This window comes from Lipophrys pholis (assembly GCF_963383615.2).
Source record: "Lipophrys pholis genome assembly, chromosome: 2".
Classification (NCBI taxonomy): Eukaryota; Metazoa; Chordata; class Actinopteri; order Blenniiformes; family Blenniidae; genus Lipophrys; species Lipophrys pholis.
The window spans coordinates 33,873,755-33,894,000 of record NC_137636.1 but is presented as its reverse complement, the minus strand read 5'-3'; the positions used below and the strand labels follow the sequence as shown (position 1 = coordinate 33,894,000).

The 20,246-nt window shown below is 45.0% G+C and overlaps 1 protein-coding gene across 1 annotated transcript; it reads right to left on the bottom strand.

Moving 5' to 3' along the window:
* Nucleotides 1–1,700: 1,700 nt before the first annotated feature.
* Nucleotides 1,701–12,710, bottom strand: dnaja2a (DnaJ heat shock protein family (Hsp40) member A2a). Its single transcript, XM_080490011.1, has 9 exons — nt 12,529–12,710; nt 9,868–9,927; nt 7,743–7,972; nt 7,572–7,652; nt 7,356–7,489; nt 7,086–7,282; nt 4,412–4,556; nt 4,168–4,295; nt 1,701–2,446 (listed from the first exon to the last, which is right to left on the bottom strand). The coding sequence occupies exons 1-9, from the start codon at nt 12,604–12,606 to the stop codon at nt 2,258–2,260; spliced, it is 1,242 nt and encodes a 413-aa protein (XP_080346137.1). The 5' UTR covers nt 12,607–12,710; the 3' UTR covers nt 1,701–2,257.
* Between the last annotated feature and the right edge of the window lie 7,536 nt (nt 12,711–20,246).

Genomic DNA, 20,246 nt, shown 5'->3' with positions numbered 1-20,246 from the left:
CTCGTGTTGAGCCGTGTTCATAGTGGGGTGTGGACAGACTTTTTTTAGACTGAGCTTCTCTCCTTTTTTATTCACCGTGTGTCGTGGTTACATGTAGTCTGCTCTCTCTCTCGCTCTCTCTCTCTCTCTCTCTCTCTCTCTCTCTCTCTCTCTCTCTCTCTCTCTCTCTCTCTCTCTCTCTCTCTCTCTCTCTCTCTCTCTCTCTCTCTCTCTCTCTCTCAAGGCTGTCTTTGCAAAGTGGCAAAACTCTACATCACCTTGCGTAGAAACATCACAGAATTAACTGCGAAAGGCACCGCCTGCAGAAAGGGGTCTAACTGTGCGCGATTACAGTTTTTATGCGCTTGTTTTTTGGCACTAAATTAACGTCACAGTGAGCCGCCTGGCTCGAAGTGAAAGCCGCCCCGAGGAGGCGGGACTTAGTAGCGATCTCACCAATTACTGATTAACACCAGTGACTGAGATGAAATTAAACCAATCAGTTTGATGTCTGAGACTTGGGGCACTTTTTAAATCGCCCCTGGCTCAGTGATTGGGCTTAGAGTCAGCTCTGGTTTGTTCTTGTGTGTTTCTGAGATGTTGAGATGAAGACAACAAGCGGTGAGTCTGATTATTAACTGTCACATCTCTTCTAATTTACCGGTTTGAAAGAAGAAATTTGGCAGAAAAGCTGCAGGTCTGGTTCAACTTTCTCCATCGTAGTCATTTTTCAGGTTTGTTAATGTTTATAAATATGATCATATTTATTAATCTAAGTTTTTTTTGTTTTCTTTTCTTTTCTTTCAAAGCATTCTAAAATGCTTTGAAAGCTGTATTGATGTGTTGTTTGAAAATATACCTGATAAAACCTTTTGTTTTTCCTAAACTCCAGTAAACCAGCCCCAAAACACATTGGTTTTCTAAAATGGTCTAATGAAGCTTCTGCTTGTATTTGTTTACAAAGTATGTTATTTAAAGTCTTAATAAGTGCTCTCTATTCCGGGCTGTTTAAAAGTACAATAATTTCACCTCTCAATCTAAAAAAGGCAAGATTGTTGTAATGTGGTTTATAAACACACTGTATTTAAATTAAATTAAGATTGAATAATATTGAAGAGCCCCACCTAAGAAATGTATCACCAGCCACCACTGATATATATATATATATATATATATATATATAAATAAACTTCTCTTTTTGCTATTAAGACCTGTGCTGCTGGGTTTTGGGGAGTGTTGTTGTGTCCAGGGCCTCCTCCACCTGTAAAGGACTGATTGCGCCAGTTGTCTGTTATTTCAGTTTTTTGTTTCCGCGTCCAAACCCCAAGTGGAACAGCAGAAAGGCTCCACCTCGGAGTCTGGTTCTGCAGGACTCCTCTACCTGCTCATGTGGAATTGTTCCGACAGTCGAAGTGACTATGTTGTATTTGAAGATACAGAAATAAAATTGGTGTTTTGACTAAAGTGTGAATTCATTCAATATAATGGTGACGAATAAACATTGTAAAAGACATTTTAGTGCAAAACCATTGGTGTAAGAACACTAGATTTCAGATATAAAGAATATAATATATAAGAATATAATATAATATAAAGACCCACAAGACAAAATTTAACATGAAAAAAGGGAAAGAATCCCAGAGTACTTGTAAAAGCACAGAGCCAGAAGAACTAATCGAATTTATATTTGATGTGATTTAAAAAGAAACGCAGGTCCTCAGGATATTTCAACAGTTTATTTACGGACTCCATATACATTTCTTAATAAGTGTGCTGCTTCACTGGATGTTTGAAGTGCAGGAACCAAAGCTCTGGACATGCACATGGTCTCAGCACAGATACAGACTAGAGGTTCTCTCTTTTCATGGATTTTGCTTTTCTTTTGTATTTAAACTCACACAGCAGCTGATGAAACAACAAGTTCAATCATATACACAAGAACCTATTTTCGGTTGGAATTAAAATATAAAGAAAAAATAACAAAAACCTAAATAATAAAGCTGTAAAAATCAGAAACAAATCCTACGAATGGTGGCGAGTCCAGATCTGCTCACAACTCTCACCTCGTCGCCTGTATCATCAGTTAGTTTTCTTAAATTAACTCTTGTAAATACTATGGAAACAAAATGCAAGTCACACTCTCAGCAAACAAGGAGGAGGCCTGGTGGGGGGAAGCGGGTCGGTCAGTCCCCCCCTGCCACCAGACCTGCTGTGCAGTTTGAAACACGACATGTGACTTGTGATGAGGGCAGAAAGCAGACAGAGAGTTGGAGACAGATTACTGGTGGGCACACTGGACGCCCGGCCCGTGGTGGCCGCCCTCTTCGTCGGAGCTGTCGTTGTACGCCTCTCTGCGGCCGCCGGACGACGAGCTCTGGCTGACGTCGTAGTCCTGCAGGTCCACCTCCTCCGTGTCCCCGGTGATGAGGGGGGGCTCTGACCGGGAGGGCAGCATGTCCTCCAGCTCCTGAGAAGAGAACGGCGTCATGAGGTCGGGCTGTGCAGCTTCACCGGGCCCACCGTCCATCACCATTATCTGCTCCATCCCACCGGGTGGAGCAACCTCAACGTTTCTTAGAACTGCTCATGGCTAACGTCCAGCTGCTACAGGAAGGAGGGGGGCTGACAACAAAAACAAGTGTGACCTCAAACCTTCCGTCTCCTTCAGGGGGTCCGTTGACACGACAGTGGTGCTCGGGGTCCCTGCAACCGTCACTTTTTCATACCTGCTCCAAAGGTGGAACTTTTCCTTTACGCCCCCCCCCCCCCCCCCCCCCCCCCCCCCCCCGCAGAACCAGCTGGAGGCTACGGAGCGCTGTTACATGTGCTTCACCGCCGTGGTAATTCCTTCTTGTTCCCAATGCGCAAGTAACAAACATGGCGGCCTCCGTAGTGGCACGACTTCCAGTCCGTATTCTAGATTTATAGTCTAGATTCACCCCGGATAGCATCTAATTCATCATGTGTCCGGGTTCTCTCCATTGTGTTAACGTATATAGCGTATTGGTCTTTACACAAATGCAAACAAACAAACAAAAAATACCTTTGCATAAAATACGTTTGTAGGAAAACACAAAACAGTGCTGAGGGAAGGGAGGGGGTTGTCCTAATTTCCTTAAAAAAAAAAGCAACAGCGCCTCCTTGTGGCCCGACATACTAACTACGCAGCTGCAGTGTAAACACAACACGTTTCCTTAAGGAAGGAGGTGTTGTCACTTGGAACGTTGATGTGTAGACACGGCCGCAGAGTTCTGTGGGGTGGTGAGCTCACACGCTTCGCTCATGTGAAGCATGTGAGCTCACCACTTCCTGCCTGACCTGCACTGCTCTCCAATGTAATTACTGACACACTGCACCAGGAGACGGAGAGAGGACAGACCACCAGCGTACGTCCACAGCCCAGCACAGGCCTGGACTGTACGTCATCCACTGTCACGCAGCTTCAGTCTGAATTATGATTTCAATTTATTTCACCACAGAGACAAAGATCCAGTTAGCCGACATCATCCCCAGCAGTGTTGTAACTGTACAACAAACAGGACGGCTACCAGCAACTACTGTCTTCAAACTGGATAAATCAGGTTCTCAATGATTAATGTGTAGCCTGTTCCGAGCCGCGCACATCAAGTCCATCACGGCGTCACCACGAGGCATTCAAGAACGGCTGTGAGCCTCGCTCACTAAACACTGAAGCGTGTAAAAATCTTAGTACAGAAATTAACCTCTCGAACAATTTGGATCCAAGATCAAACCAGTCAGTTTGTCTCGGGCTTTATGTCAGAGCAGACATAGGATTCAGATCAGCTCCAGCAAACAAAGGATTTTAAAGTGGGCAGAGCAGCGATAACTCAGCTCTCACTTTCAAACACAGCAGACTGTTTGGAAACACTTGATTGAACAAGCACACACAGAGGCGTCAACACAGCATTGGAACATTCAGTCAAACTCATATGAACTGAGCATTTTCATATTTTCATTCTGACCATTTTAGCCTCCACTTAAAAATGGTAAAAAAAAACAAAACACCAAGTTCTATGAAATGTTTAGGCTTAAATTAGCTGCTGGCCTCTTACAGGTGTGCAGAACAGCTTAAACATGACACGGCATCAGAATGACCCTGCAAATCAATAGTATGGCTTCAGGAAGTGAGAGCCAATCAAAAGAGGTTCAGACGAAAAAATGTCATACCACCAGTTTCTCGGGGCTGATCCAGTTGTTTTCGGGGAACTGGACTTCAAACTTCACGTACAGATCTCCCTTCTCAAAGGGGTTTCGGTACTGGGGCATCCCCTCTCCTCGCACCACCCTCACTGAACCTGGAAGAGATGGAGTCTGTTACACACCAGGGTTACCTGCTGCTTCCTCAGGGTGTGATGAATGAGTGTGGAGCAGGGGCAGGACACGTTGGGGGGTGGGGGTGCTGAACGCTGACCTGGTTCAATGACTTTGCCGGCCGGGTACTTCACCACGATCTGTCGTCCATCTAAGTGTTTGAGCATGAACTGGAAGCCGCACAGCGCCTCCACCAGGCCGATCTTGTGGGTGATGAATATGTCGTTTCCCTCTCGCCGGAACATCTAAAACAAAAAGTTAGACTGCTTCATCAGCTGAAACCTTTAACAGGGGCGCACAGAGTGATAACTTTTAGCTACTTGCTGATATCGAGTACCGATACCAGTACTTAATAAACGCCATTAAGTCTGATTCACATTCCATACAAGAAAACCATGTGTCGCCACAAAGCTCCTCTGAACAGCCTCTGCATCGACACTACGCACACCTCACTCCATAAATTTACCACTGCATCTATAGTACGCAGATGGGAGTGCGTAAAGTCTATCAACATAGTGCACTGTGTGTACTGTAGACCGAGCTCACTGTTAATGAGCGTACCAGTCACACTTTAATCATGTCGAGCACGTAGCACCGAGCATGACTGATCCACTGAGCAGTTCAACTGCTGAGCGACGTCGTTCTAACTCTGCTGGTCCAAATGTCTCTGGTGATGAAGTTGCTGGTGATGAAGTTGCTGGTGTTGCACCAACTATCTTTCTCCTCCTCTTGATAGTTTGTCAAATCATTTACTGTCGGTCATTAACATTAAAGAATCTCCAGTCCACGGACATCGCTCGTCCTCTCCTTTACCTGCTGCTGACGCTGACTCACCGAGTTGTATCGAGGAGTTTTTACGAGTGTGAATACTCAGACCCGAAACTCGCTACTGGTATCAGTACCCCTAACCTTTAGCTTTGAGTCAAGAAACAAACAAATATGCTTCAACATAGAATTATTCCTGCATCAAACTTATTTTGCTTCAGGACCCGTACAATGTTCCTAAATCAATCAAATGTGTTGTTTGCTACGTTGGAGTCCCAATGAAGGTCCTATTTGAATCCTCAGCCCACTGCAGGTCTGAGAGTGAAGCTACAGGAGACTCAGTGATCCGTGGCTTTGTTCACAAACTGAAGAGAAATATTCATTTGGTTCATGGTAAAGACAAAACTGAGTTTCCATTTCATAAAGACTTTGTTATCTGCAGTACTTATTATTAGAATATCTTTAAAACATCGTGTTACCATCGCCCCAACCTGTCTGAACACCAGTGTTTGCATTTACAACTCAAATATTTGCTGCTGTAGGTATGTGGATATGCTTTGTTCCATATCACGGCAGTAATAGAGCCTTGAAGCAGAGCGCCGGGGCTCTGATGGTCCTGCTGTTCCAGTTCAGCAACAATCACCTGTAGGTCCTCACTTCAACAACAGGAACAAACACCGAGATCACACACACACACACACACACACACACACACACACACACACACACACACACACACACACACACACACACACACACACACACACACACACACACACACACACACACACACACACACACACACACACACACACACACACACACACACACACACACACACACACACACACACACACACACACACACACACACACACACACACACACACACACACACACACACACACACACACACACACACACACACACACACACACACACACACACAAACACAAACACAAACACAAACACACACCCTGTTGCTATGCACCATAGACTCTACGAGAAGCCATTTAAAAACTGTCAAAACAAGCTGGTGCAGCTACAGCGACAGCGCTGACAAACACTCCACCAACCCGCTGCCATTGATCTTTATAAACGTGAGGAAACCTCGTCTGGGAACACAACGGTTACAGGCATTCAGCTTGTTTCGTAAGTCACGCACACACACCGCAGCAGGTCTCAACCACCCGTCATTCAAATGAGACATATTCTGTCTCTTTTCCCAGCCTGGATTGCAGTCCAGGCATCTTCATGTTAGTAACTTCTGTCCAAAGGATAAATGTTAACAGCATTATTTCTTCCAACCTGCATATCAGACCCCCTTTAGGTTGACTCTTAGGTTTGCTTACACAGCAATGTTTCTCCGAGTCACTGAAAACACTTCTTTTGAAAATAACTTCGGAGGTGGAATGTTCTGAAAACGCTCCAGACTCCATCTCAGTGTAAATACAGGAAAACTTTCTGAAACCACTCGGGATTCGTCTCCTTGTCAATGGCAAAAACACTGCTACTGGTCCTGGTCACCACGGCCATAGTAACTAGTAGTTGTGCACATCCTCAGTAGCTGGACAATCAGAACAAGGTTTCCTCCAGAGTGTCATGACTCCTAGTCCATATTCTCCTGGGACTTGGTAGTTTTATTTTGACAGTCACCGTAATAACAATCCAACTTGTTCGTCTGTCCACTAGAATGTCCGTGTTCTTCTGTTGTTAATGTTAAAAGCAGATTGTTCTCTGCTGCATGTGTGTTTGGTTTAATTATAAAAACAAACAGCAGCACCCACTAGTGGCTCAACATGAAAATTACATTGTTTTCAGAGTTTTTTTGCCATTTCTGTGTAAATGGACATCGTTTTCAGAATGTTGCTGTGTAAACACAAATCTTTTTTGAAACAAAGATGCAAAAACAATGCGTTTTCACATGAAATGTTGACTTAGTAAGTTCTGTATTAGTCACTGACACAAAGCAATGTAGAAGAGTGTGAAGGAGTGAGTGTCCTGTCCTACCTCGTGCTCCTTCTCCTGCAGGACCAGTACGATGTCTCCAGGCTCCACGCCCGGCGCCTGGTCGGCTTCTCCTCCAAAGGTGATTTTCTGGCCGTGCTTCATGCCTTTGTCGACGTGCACTTCCAGGATCTTCACCTCCTTCACCACCTTCTTTCCCTCACATTTTTTACAGCGGTCTTTCTCGCTGATGACTTCACCTGAGGATTTAAAGACATGGTGTGAGTGGAGTGGTTGGAACTGTGCGCTGCTGTCCGCTCGCTGCCTCCTCACCTTCCCCGTTACAGTCGGTGCAGACAGACTGCATCTGTTGGACCATGCCTGGGGCCAGTTGTCTGATCATGATGCGCATGCCACGTCCTCGACACGCCGTACACTTCTGTACGGCCCCTGTCTTCCCCCCCTGCCTGTCACACACACACACACCTGAAGTTTACGGGGTGAACACATTCAATCAGACACACTGACACCACAGTCAGACTCACTTACCCGTTACAAGTGCTACACAGTACATTCTTACTAAGTTGTAGTTTGGTTGTTTTTCCGTTGTAAAGGTCCTCCAGTGACACCCTGCAGAGAGCGTCATGAACACAATTATCAGCATCAAGCGTTCACTGAAGCTCAGCGAACTGCATATATGTGCACAAAGATGGTGTTTACTTGAGTGGGTGGACCATGTCCTCTCCTCTCCTGCGGCCTCCGTTTCTAGAGCGACCTCCCTGTCCGCCCATGAAGCCAAACAGCCCACCCCCAAAAATGTGGGAGAAGATGTCGTCCATCCCGGGACCGCCCCCGCCTCCTTCTCGCAAGCCTTGTTCTCCATAACGGTCATAAAGCTCCTTCTTTTCAGGGTTTGTGAGCACATCGTAGGCAAAGCTGATCTCTTTAAACTAGTTTTGGAGAGGACAGAAACAAAGAAAAGGAGGTAGAGTAAATTTTAAAAGCTACAAGGTCAATACTGAGAGAGACTGGTCTGGAAACACTTAAATCAACTGAGCGGTGGTGAGAGCAAGCACAACAATAGAGGTCTGTAACCAGCGACTCTGTATTTCAATTCAACTCCATTTATATAGCGCTGAGTACAACAAAGTCATTTCAGGGCACTTTTACAAAGAAAACTCTACAAATCCACATGAGCAAGCATAAACCACTGTGGAAAAGAAAAACTCTCGTTTATATAGGAAGAAACTTTGGCACAACCAGGTTCAGAGGTGGTGGCTTTCTACTATTCTAGCGACTCTACAGCTCCTCTGGAAGGATGCTACAGCTTCTCTGAATGCCAATGTTCAAACATTATGATATGATTTGATTAACAGCTAATGAAGGTCACTATAGAAAAATATCAGAACCTGAGTTCAAATCAACCAAGTCATGAATGTATTTCATGTATTTACAGCAGGAGACCACTGAAATTAGAAGCCATAGTGATTTGCCCTGGTGGGAGGAGTGTCCCTCTGGTACTGAGGGGTTTTTAAGCCCTGTTGTAGGCCAGGTGTTTGGTTCAGACAAAAGGTTGATCACATTAGGCGAGAAGATCACGGACAACATCCGACAAAACCAGGAAATCTCCGGAAACATGGAAATCTGGGAACTGGCTGAGCAAAGGTCAAAGGTAACAAAGGATAAATTACACAACTAATCTGCACTCAGATGACCAGTGCGAGACGAAAACAGATGAAGCTGATGAAGATTGAAATCGAAGAGAGAGAGAGAGAGAGACAGAGAGAGAGAGAGAGACAGAGAGACAGAGAGACAGAGAGAGAGAGAGAGAGACAGAGAGAGAGAGAGAGAGAGAGAGAGAGAGAGAGAGAGAGAGAGAGAGAGAGAGACAGACAGACAGACAGACAGACAGACAGACAGAGAGACAGAGAGAGAGAGAGAGAGAGAGAGAGAGAGAGCGCGACAGCCAGACAGAATCCGCACGGGCCATCATTTTAAGAGCATGAAAACAGTTTCTTTCTTTTTTTTATTTTTTAACACAAGTCCCAGAGTGGGGAAATTCTACAATGAAAAGCCCGGTACGGCTTTAAGGTGTGGATGGCAAAGACGGCACAGTTCTGCAGAAAATGATGATGTCATCACCCCGACTCCCCCGCACCGTGGTCCATGACGATGTCACGTCACAACCACACATGGTGGACTACATGCTCCAGAAGCTACTGATTCTAGCAGCAAGAGGAGCAGAACAAAGACCTATAGACCTCAGAGTTATATAAAAGTCTATGAGCGGTGTACTTCTATATTTCTATGGTCTCTGTGTCTTCTTTTGCATTTGTGGTGTATTTGGTGAGTCATAGTGCCCCTAAAGGCCTGGAATATGTACTAAATAGACGGACAATTTAAATGCCTTGTTCTGAACCAGATTCGATGCTATCAAAGGGAACAACCAGAGGTTTGGATTACAGCATGATTATGTGAACTAATTCTCTGTGTGTGTGTGTGTTCACAACAATCTGCAGTGTGAGAAACACAGAACACACCTATAGCAGCTTTACAGGGCGTTTGACTCAGAACAAACCCAGTCATTTCTGCTTGAATTGAGTTTCACAAAAGTTACAAACAAGCCAATTTAAGTACAAATTTTATTTCTTCTCTTTCAAAATGAGATGATATCAGCATGTCGACCAATGAAAAATGTCTCCTGAAGCTTTAAATGGCTTCAGGGAGAAGCTGAGCAGAGAATACATTTCTTTGTTGTCTGATATGAACAAGTTTGCCGACCCGAGCACAGAAATGATTCCCCTGAAAGAGACACCACACGTCCACAGCTGAGGAAAGCTCTTACCTTGTCACCAGCATTGGGGTTCTTGTCAGGGTGGTACTCTTTTGCTAGTTTCCTGTATGCCTGCAGAAGACAACAGAGGAGTGTTATCACCTCGCAGCTACAGAAATCTTCAACATCACAGACTTGTAGTATTATCTAGTAATAGTAGTAATATAAGCTTATCCGACTTGTACACGATCACAAGTGCTTCAGTGACCAAATCCAATAGTGGCAACAAGCCTTTAACCCACAGATCATTCAGTCTGAATGTTTCACTGTACTGGCCAATCTGGGGCCAGACTAGTTATTTTTCCAGCAAACCTTTAAACAAAAAAAAAAAAAGAAAAAGGAAAAGCAAGTTAACAGTTGTACGGGACATTGTTTGAGCGGTCTGCACTTTCAATGTGTAGTTGATATGGATGTACATATACACATTTTGCTGTGTTGGCTGTATTGTGGATGCTTTGCAAAACATAATATAAAAATACAACAGGGTCCTGGCCTCCAGGCCCAGGTCTCCTTTGGAGGCCTTGACCTTTCGCTCGTTCCCTAAAAAATAAAACACACCTTTAACCTAAGCTTATGGCTCATTTCTGATTAATTAATAAAGCAGTCATTTAACTCAGTTCAGCTGTAATTTCTCTCATTGTAATGGTGATGGCTAGTTTCTTTTTTGCTACTACTGGAAGTCAGCGTCTATTCGCCACGGCAGTGCCGGCTGGTCGCTTTGACAGCGCAGTCTGGAGCTATATAAGTTATGTCTATGACAGAAATGTTAAACGATGTAGTTTTCACATAGGGCCATTAGTGAGTGCTGTTTGTTTTTGCAATGAAACCAGACACATGCACAATCTGCTCTAAACATTAACAATGGGAGAACACAGACATTCAAGTGGACAGTCGACCAAATTAGATCATTATTACGGTGACTGTCAAAATAAAACTACCAAGTCCAGGAGAATATGGACTGGGAGTCATGACACTCTGGAGGAAACATTGTTCTTATTGTCCAGCTACTGAGCTTATGCAGAAGAATGATGTACTACTGCGTGTGTACATAGTGTGACTGTGCAGTAGCAGCATCCTGCTGTTTACAATGAGACAGAGCCTGAGTTTTCAGAAAATTGTTTATATCGACTCTGAAAACTGCCGTCATGCAAACAGTATTGCAAAGAAAGTTTTTTTGGTTTTGACTTGAAATATTGTGTAAATGGGACCTTGGTGTAAAACCACATGTGTAACAGTGAGAGGGGGTTACAGCTCTGTTACGGGCTCTTTTTCCACACTATTCACCATTGGCATACATAAATGTGCATTAATCACATTTATTGATCACACCGAGGGTAAAAATATGATCAAGTTATTTATTCTCAAGCTGTGGTACAAGTACCACCAGTAGCACACCAGCTCCCTCTTGTGATGGGTGAACGAAAGGCATTTTCTTTTAAGGGGTTAAACCTAGTGGTTTTTCAGGTTCCTGCTGTATTTCTGGTAGATAGATGGGAGCTGCAAATTGATAGCATGAGTTTGAGTGTAGTCCGTTACGAAGCTGCTGCTTCGTACAGTAACACTGATCCATAAGAAATCCTCATGAGGCTCAGGAGGAAACATGTCTCCTCTGAACTGTCCTCAGATCATCGCACTGGACGTTCAGGCTGGTCTTAGAAGAAACTTGAAGAAAATAACTGGAAAACAGTGGAGGAAAGGTAGAAAAAGTCTGTAATAAAGTCAACCTAACAAAGAGAGAAGGCTGTGAACCAACATTAACTTTTATAATGATAATTTGAGCTCACAAGGAGAAAGGTCAATCTGATGGTTCAAAATGCTTCCTGATCTAAAGAAACGGCTTTAATGCAATCGATAACGTAAGCTCATAAAAGTTCAACAAAGGGTTAAAATATTACGGAGAGACATTGGTGCCACATATTCCTAAATGTACGAGAAGACAAGCAGATCTTCTGCATTCTTCCAGGTGGATTTATAGTAAACAAGTGATTCCACACAAACTATTTTCAACCCATCTGGAGGTTTTAAAGAGCAAACAAGGCGAACGAAAGGTGACGAGGTCACAGTTTCACCAGCTGGTTGTGGGATAACCTTATCTCCGTCAACAGGCTTGTTACAGCCGATAAACCACAGGCCGGGTCCCGGTTAAACCCTGCGGAAAGAGCCGCCCTCCCCGCGGCTGTCGCTCTACGCAGCTCCGGAGGACCGTCACATGAAGGGCCGGCTCAGGCGCTGCTTTAACCGGCTCGCTGAGTGAAGAGGAGCCGCTGAGAGACAACCGTATGTCCCGCTGTCTACAGCCAGTACGCCACATGCCGGGTCCCGGTTAAACTCTGCGGGAAAGAGCCACTTCCCCCGCGGCTGGAGGTCTAAGCTGCCGCGGAGGAGCGTCACATGAAGGGCCGGCTCGAGCTAGCGAGCTCCGGGGCTAACGCTAGCTAGTGGGACATAACGACGCATTTCCTGATCGGAGCGGCTTTAACCGGCAGAACCGTGCTGCGGCTCCAGGGGCGGCTTTAACCGGCAAAAACGTGCTGCTCCAATGGTTGTCTCGGTGACCGACTCTGTAACCGGCTCCGGGACCGGGACCGGCTCCGTGAGCTTGTTTAACGGGTCGAAACGTGCTGCGGCTTGATGGCCGGCTCCGGGACCGACTCGGTCCTCGGCGGCCTTTACCTTCTTCAGCTCGTTCTCCGTGGCGGTCGGGGACACTCCCAGGAGGTCGTACAGTTTGGTATCGGCGACATTGGCCATGGTGTCGCTGCGGACGTCTTCAGTGGAGCGGCGGATGGACAAAGAGACAGAGCCGGGGCGCAGTGTTTGCCTCCACTGCTATCTCCGCTTCCGGCCTGTTGGAGGGAGCTGCGCCGGTTGCTACGCCCCCTGGATGCCACGGCCAGGTACTGCAAGTTTCCCCACAGCAGTTTAACTTCAGGCTTCCCCACACAGTGCCATTTAACTATCTTTAGTAGTCACAGCCTCTCACACCGCACGAGACGAATGTCTGCAGACGTCGAGTCTCGTGTGCATTTCCAGAAGAAAATGCAAGTATGAATGCGAAACAAATCTGAAAGCCGAAGATTCCCTCTGGAAAATTGTGTGTGCCTGCCTCGAGCTTCAGCCATCCCTTGATCTCAGCCGATTCTTCTTCTTCTGCTGGTCTTATCTATCTACATTGTTTCCCACCGCTCTCATCATCCCTGATAATCAGCAGCCTTCTGACCCTGATGACTGTTTCCCTTCTTCCTCTTCTTCACATGGCTTCGAAAAGCTGCACCACCTTCATCTGCTGGTTCCAGCGCGTCTATACTATTCCCACCACTCTATACATCTTCTGCCCCTTCCTGTTCCTTCCCATCCCAGTATTTCCTTCACTCCTTCTCCTCCTCCTCCCATGCCTTCTCTCCTCAATCTCTCTATCATATTCCTTCTTTCACTCCCATACTGCCTGCAGCTCACCAGCACACGCTCCACTGTTTGATTCTTGACATAGACTGCAAAAGCCGATTGGATGTTACTCAATTATGTGTTTTGTGCTGTATAAGTATGTATGCCCAATTCTTGTTCTGATAAAGACGGTCTCCTCTTCCCTACTGCCTCCTCCACTCCTCATCCCTCCCACCATATTTTGAATACTGTACAGATGTCTTCCTCTTTTCTCCTTGTCTCATTGCTTTTTGCCATGTTTTCTGTGTTTCGCTCCAAACGATAGGCTTCCCTTCTTCTCACCTACAGTGAGGACAGAAGGGAGTGAACGGTGGCGCAGTGGTTCGCGCTCTCGCTGGAGCAAGAAGGTCGTGGGTTTGAATACAGGGTGTTCTGTGTAGAGTTTGCATGTTTTCCCCATGTGTGTGTGGATTTTCCTCCAGGTACTCCGGTTTCCCCCACAATCCAAAAAAACATGCACTGGCGGTCCTTGAGCAAAACCCTTGGCCCCCCCCAGCTCTCCAGAACACACTTAAAAAAGAGATTATTAATCTCAATGTGGTTCTACAGGCTAAATAAAATAAAACCAACACGATGTTAGTCCCTATAGTTGATTTTGTGGTGGCTTTCTTGGCCAGCCTGTCAGCCCTTTCCCTACCAACAACACCCACATGAGCAGGAACCCACATGAAAGCAATTTCACTCCTGTTTTTTAGCCTCTGAATATTTGGCCATTGCTTCGTACAGTAACTGCCCGCTGTGTGACACCCCCGATCTGAGGCTCTGTAATGCCGACAGAGAATCACTGCACACCAATGCCTTTTGATGCCCTTCGTCCTCTGACTCACTACAACGCCATCAAGACGGCAAACATTTACTGAGAACACACTCAGGTGATCTGATGTTCTTCTGCTCATCTCTCCTTCATACCCAGGCACCTTGACCACAGCTCCAGTAGCTCCTGTTACCAACTCCTTCTATCCGTCTGTGTAAATTTGGACAATGTCCCTGTAATCTTCTGCCATACATGCACTGACCTCCCCCATTAGTTGCAACCTTCCCCATAGTTTCCTTCCTTGCCAGCATGCTTAGATTTGCCACTCTTCTCTCAGTCCTCCACACAGGAACTACTGGCCATACCACCGGTGGGCAGAAATGCATTCCCTGCACTCTCATCCCTCTTGCTGTTTCCTTTCCTGTCCATCCAAATCTGAGCTTTTTCCCTTTCTGCCTCTCCCAGCAGTTCTTTAATACTCCCTTTGTATGATGCTCCTCTTCGTGTCCTTCCAGGTAAATCCAGTAATTCGCTCATATCTGTTCCCTTCGAAGTCCAAGTGGCATTTTCCCTGCCTCAATTTGGAGGATGGACCCAAATGCAGACTCCCAAGTATCCATAAAAACAGAGTTTATTGATGAAAAAGTCCAGGGAATACAAGGAAACAGTATGAATAAGACGAGCTGGCACAGACAACAGAGGGAGAGGGGTTTAAATACACAGTGGAAGGGAGGACACAGGTGGAACTCATAACGTCAGGTGCACACAGATATCAAATCGTCTTCTGACCATTTGATCATTGAAAACGTGAGGTGAGACACACGGGGGCAGATGGACACAGAGGCGTATTCCCAAAACACCATATTTTACAAATTAAATCAAAACTAATTAAAAAAAAAAAAAACACACTCAGACACTGCTGCCTCTTTCAGGCTCTTCTCCCACGTCTGTGTGTCAACTCCACCTGTCACACCTGTGTCCGGGTGGCTCCTCCTTGATGGGCAGAGAGGTGATTAAGGTGATTATCCCCACCACCAGATTTAGGCCTCCGGCTTAACCTTTCATTGATTAAGTTTTTCATTGATTGATTGATTAATTGCAAAGTTAAGGTTTATTGATGACGTTAGTTTGCTCCCATTCTTTTATGTTACCTGAGCCCCGTTAGAGCGAGTTAGCCTGTGATTGGCTGAGAGTGGAGAAGTGGGCGGGTCAGGTGAGTGCAGACTGCATGCATGCGCTGCGTGTGTCTGTGTCAGTTTGGAGGAGAATGGAGGAGCAGACAAGAAACGCGTCCTGCTGGACGCTACAATAGTAACGCACAGTGACTGGGATAAGTAACGTTAATCTGATTACTGGTTTGGAAACAGTAACACGTTAGATTACTTGTTACTGAAAAAAGTGGTCAGAACAGAGTAACGCGTTACTAATTAACGCATTACTGGCATCACTGGTGGTCACCGGGCTTGCTCTCCTCATCCACGCCTCCACTGCTGTTGCCTCTTGATCTAGGCTGTTTCTGCCCCTCTGGGAGTTGGCCTCCAGCTCTGCCCACTGGTTTGTCTCCGCCATCATGGACCCGGCCATTACCTTCGCCCTCAGGCTTGTCTCCGCTCTTCTGGACTCAGCTGTCACCTCTGCCTCACTGTCCCGGGGCCGGTCGCCCCCACTGTCGCTGCTCCTGGTGTGCACAGGAGAGGTGATCGAGCACCTGATGTGAAACAGGTATGCTGCCTCACCTGTCTGCCACAGTTAAATACCATGAATGATGGAAACCGAAAATTCTAAACCCCACGCGTCAGCCAGCCGAACCCCTTCCTGAAGTTTATGGAACACATGTCCCACATTCCTCCCTCTTTTCAATAAAGTATCATCATCAGCAAATGGAGATCTTCCCAAATCTCTCTGCACCTTTTTAAAAAATATCATTAATCGTGACTGAAAAGAGAGTGGGACTGATAACACTCCCCTGTAGCCTTCCATTCTTTACAAAATGCCTACTCGATAGTTCTGCAGCTATTTTCACCTGAATGGTGAATCCCCTCAAAAAAATCCATGATCCAGTTAAACATTTTCCCTTCCAACGCCACTAGATGCAACTTAATCATCAGTCCATCTCTCTGCATCATATCGTAAGCCTTTTCTACATCTGCTACCACTTCCTTATTTACCTGTGCTTTCCTCATATCATCCTCCAAACACAGGACTGGATCTTGGCTTTTTTCAGTCTCTCATTGACCATCCTCTCCATCACCTTGCAGATATTTGATCTCAATACAATGTGTGTTTTGTTTGCCGGCTCACTGGCCTCTTTCCCAGGCCTCCTTATTGGGGTTATTATTGCTTCCTTTCAGCTCTCTGGTATATTCCCTTCCTCCCACTCTTTATTGAATAATCCCAACAACTTCCTCCGACCCTCCTCAGTTAGATGTCTTTCCCTGGTGCCGTCCTCTTTGTTTTCCCCAGAGCCATGTTCAACTCCTACATGTTAAAGGATATATTATGCTCATTCTCATCATTTCTCTTCCTTTGTAAAGCCACTAGGTTTTCTGCCTTGGTCTCACCTCCTACCTTTTCTGCGATCCTCAGACGGATTATTTGAACTGTGAATCGAGACAAATGTTTTGACCATTATCTCTATCCGTATCAGTTTGTGCATCCCCTTCCCTATCACCCACCACCAGATAATTCCACTGTCTATCTCCCACTCATTTCCCATATCTCTCCTACCTGTGTTGTACTACCAATTGAGTTGCAATATTCCCTCCAGTATGCACGTTTTGTCTATCTTATTACTCTCCTCATCACTGCTTGAGCCTGCTTATATTGAATCATTGCCTGGAAGCTGTGTGTTCTTGTCACCACTTTAAATGCTTCATTCCTGTTCTTCACTACTTCTTTACACGTGTCATCCCACCACGGTACTAACTTCCTCTCCCCTTTACCCTTTCTTTTAGGAACAGCCTCTTCTGCTGCATGTATTATTGTCAGGACCCGAGGTGAACCCAAAAGCAGACTTGGACTCAGATAGCAGGTGTACAGATTTTATCAGAAAATAGGGCTTACAAATCCAGAGGGGTATTCCAGAGTCAAGTGGTCAAAAACCAGACAGAGGTCCATAAACACAGAAAAGTCCAAAAGGAAAACAAGAGGGAATGGCTCCAGTCACAAAACAAGCTACAATGAACACTGAGGCCACGTAAACACGTACTTAGGTTTAAAAAAAACAACCAAAACGCTGATATTTCCATCTCTACGTTTAAAAAAATGTATCTTCATTTACATGGAACCGCATATCCACCTGGTTCAGAGCTGCTATGAACATGCCAAACCTGTAGGGGGCAGTGTAGTGAGAAGCATGAAGCCATGATAGCCAATCAGAATCCTGGAAAAAAACAACATGACGTCACAAATTGTGACATAAATATCCGCCTAACCCCCTTTAGATGCAAACAGAGACACCACTGTTGCCAACTTGATGACTTTGCCACTAAATCTGGTGACTTTTCAGATCCTGTTGGCAATTTTGTTTTTGGTGAAAAGCAACGAGCGATAAAATCTAGTGACCTTTTCTGGTGTTATTGACGACTTTCGAGTGTGTTGGGGAACTCTGACATGAAAGCAGGTATGGTTCTGCAGTCACTGTGGTCAACGAGCAGCGGGTCCTGCTTTGAGCCCCTCCTCCGTCGAGAAGCATTCACACACCCGCGGTCCATATTCTAGTTTTATCGTCCAGATCAGTAGTTTAATAGTTGAGACTCACCCCTGATAGCATCCGATGCATCATCAGTCCATGCGTATGTCGGGTTCTCTCCCTTTTCTTCACGTTTATAGTGTTTTGTTCTCTGCACACACGTCTGTGTAGTTTCATAACAAAATCAAGCAACAGCGCCCTCCAGTGGCCCGGCATACTAACTACATCGTTGTCTCTGTGTCCGCTGCTGCAGTGTAAACACACTCCTTTTTTTAGCGGATTAGGTGTTGTCACGTGAAACGTTGTGGTGTAAACAGGGCCTTAGTCTCTTCCATGATGTTATTCCTCTTTCCTACAGCGTGCCTTACAGTTACACGTTAATGTCCAATTATGCAAATTACGTGATGACGTCATTTAGCGACTTCTAGCGACTTCGAGGACAGCCAACAGCTACTTTCCTGACTGAGGAGTTGGGAACACTGGGAGACACAGAGTTTATCCAGATCTCCTCTGTGGCCGCAGTTTTCAAGAATCATTGTTTGTGGTGAGTTGTAGCTGCGTTTATGTGTAAATGATGCGTGGCCCAAACACGGAAAAATATCACCGTTTTTTTTCAAATACCCGGGTACGTGTAATCGTGTCCTGAGACAAGAGGAAGAGGTGCTTTTATACACAAGGGAAGGGCGGATAGGTGATACAAATCAACACTAATCAGACACACACAGAGCGAGAGGAAACAGGAAGGGAAAGTGAACAAAGATGCAGATGAGACAGAAACTTCAAAATAAAACAGGAAAAGACAAACAAGTAAGAGATGCAATCTTGAAAAAGACACAGAAGGAACCCTTACAATTATGGCTTTTTTGATTTCATTATCCAATGTCTTGATTGGAACTTTCCTGTCAATTACATTGTTATTTATTTTTTTTATTTTTCGGGATGTTTTTCTTTTGTTGCAGAACCTATGTTTCCGACCAGAAGTTGTGCTGTGTCAGGAAGTATTTAAATGACGCACTCCTGTGTTGTCGTTTGAGCTTCGTTCCTGGCACAGCACGGTAGGTTGAACAACGGCATTTCTCATTTATTTTTCATTCATTCACAAGGTCGGCCGGTTGGTTATTATTTGTTTCTTTGTTAGCACACATACACTCCGATTGGAAATCCGCGACGCTGCTGCATAGTATAGTGGCTCCCTCGGTCAGTAGAGTGAGGTATGTTTTGGTGTTTGTTTTGGGAACTGTTTAAATATGAGTTGTATGATGTAAACATTAATATTTAATTTGATGGAGGTTTTAATCATGGTCATGAATTTGTATGTAGAACATGGAAAGATATTTTTGTAACAGGGTGGTTTTAAAAATTGTAATGAAATGATAGTTTGTTTTGCCTTTTAGTTTCACGGTGCCAAATTAATAAAGAGAAGTTGCACCAGTGGAATTCGTCTACTTTGTTCGAGAGGCCAGGGGCCGCTACATTGATATCTAAGTCATCATCAATCTGACTCTTCCTCTCAACTTTCCCCCAACCTGCCTTCTCATACATCCATTTGACGCCCCTCTCCCCTTTAGTAACTGACACCTCCATGCTAATCTTACATGTCACTGGGTAGTGGTCACTTCCTATAGTTCCTTCCTTATATACTTTCCAGTTACTTATTGTCGCCAATCCACTACACACCAATGTTAGATCCAGTACTGACTCCCTTCCTGTACCCACCTCAACCCTAGTTTTACTTCCATCATTTAGCCAAACACCTCTAACAAGTCCTCTATTACCTGTCCATTAAAATCCACCCTCTCACGCCCCCATAGCCTATTATGAGCATTAAAATCCCCACACCAATGATATGACTCTCTCCGAGTCCCTCAACTTCTTCAAGCTTGCTTCACTGTCATCTTTTAGATGGGTTATAATAATTAACAATCACCTTTTTATTATTTCCCCACGCTTCTATTGCAATATACGCTTGCTCCATCCCAACACCTGCCACCCTGTAAGGTATCCCCTGCTTAACAAACGTGACACACCCTCCACCTCCACCCTCTCTCCTATCCCTTCTGACAGAAACATATTCATGGATCACAAACTCCAATTTTGGCTTCAGCCAAGTCTCCTGTTTACATAATATCAGGCTTCTCTTCCCTTGTAGCTATAAACAAAATAAAATCCTGTCCATTTGCAATCAAGTGCCTTGCATTCCAGTGCAGAATCAGCATTGTTGATATTATCTTCTGACATTCTGACTCCTGACTACTACTTGCCTGTCCCCCTATATCCAGTTCATCTGTCACTTCCTCCCACTTCAAGCCTTCCATTACACGATGGCGCGCTGCAGCTATCACTGTAACCTGGATGCTTTCCGTTTTTGATTTAATATCTGCTGTTGCATTTACTACTCCTGCAATAAAAGTAACCAGCTTCTTCTTTTCTTTTCTAATGCCTTCTTCTTATCCACTCTTTAATTTTTATTTAATTTGCTCTTTATTTTACCCACTAACTTTC

What these genes read in the sequence shown, in the direction of transcription:
- dnaja2a (XM_080490011.1), bottom strand. Translation starts at nt 12,606, where the DNA reads ATGGCCAATGTCGCCGATACCAAACTGTACGACCTCCTGGGAGTGTCC. An exon ending in CACCGACTGTAACGGGGAAG is followed by an intron (nt 7,283 to 7,355) that starts GTGAGGAGGCAG and finishes TTAAATCCTCAG; the next exon opens with GTGAAGTCATCAGCGAGAAA. An exon ending in TCAGCCCCGAGAAACTGGTG is followed by an intron (nt 2,447 to 4,167) that starts GTATGACATTTT and finishes TTCTCTTCTCAG; the next exon opens with GAGCTGGAGGACATGCTGCC.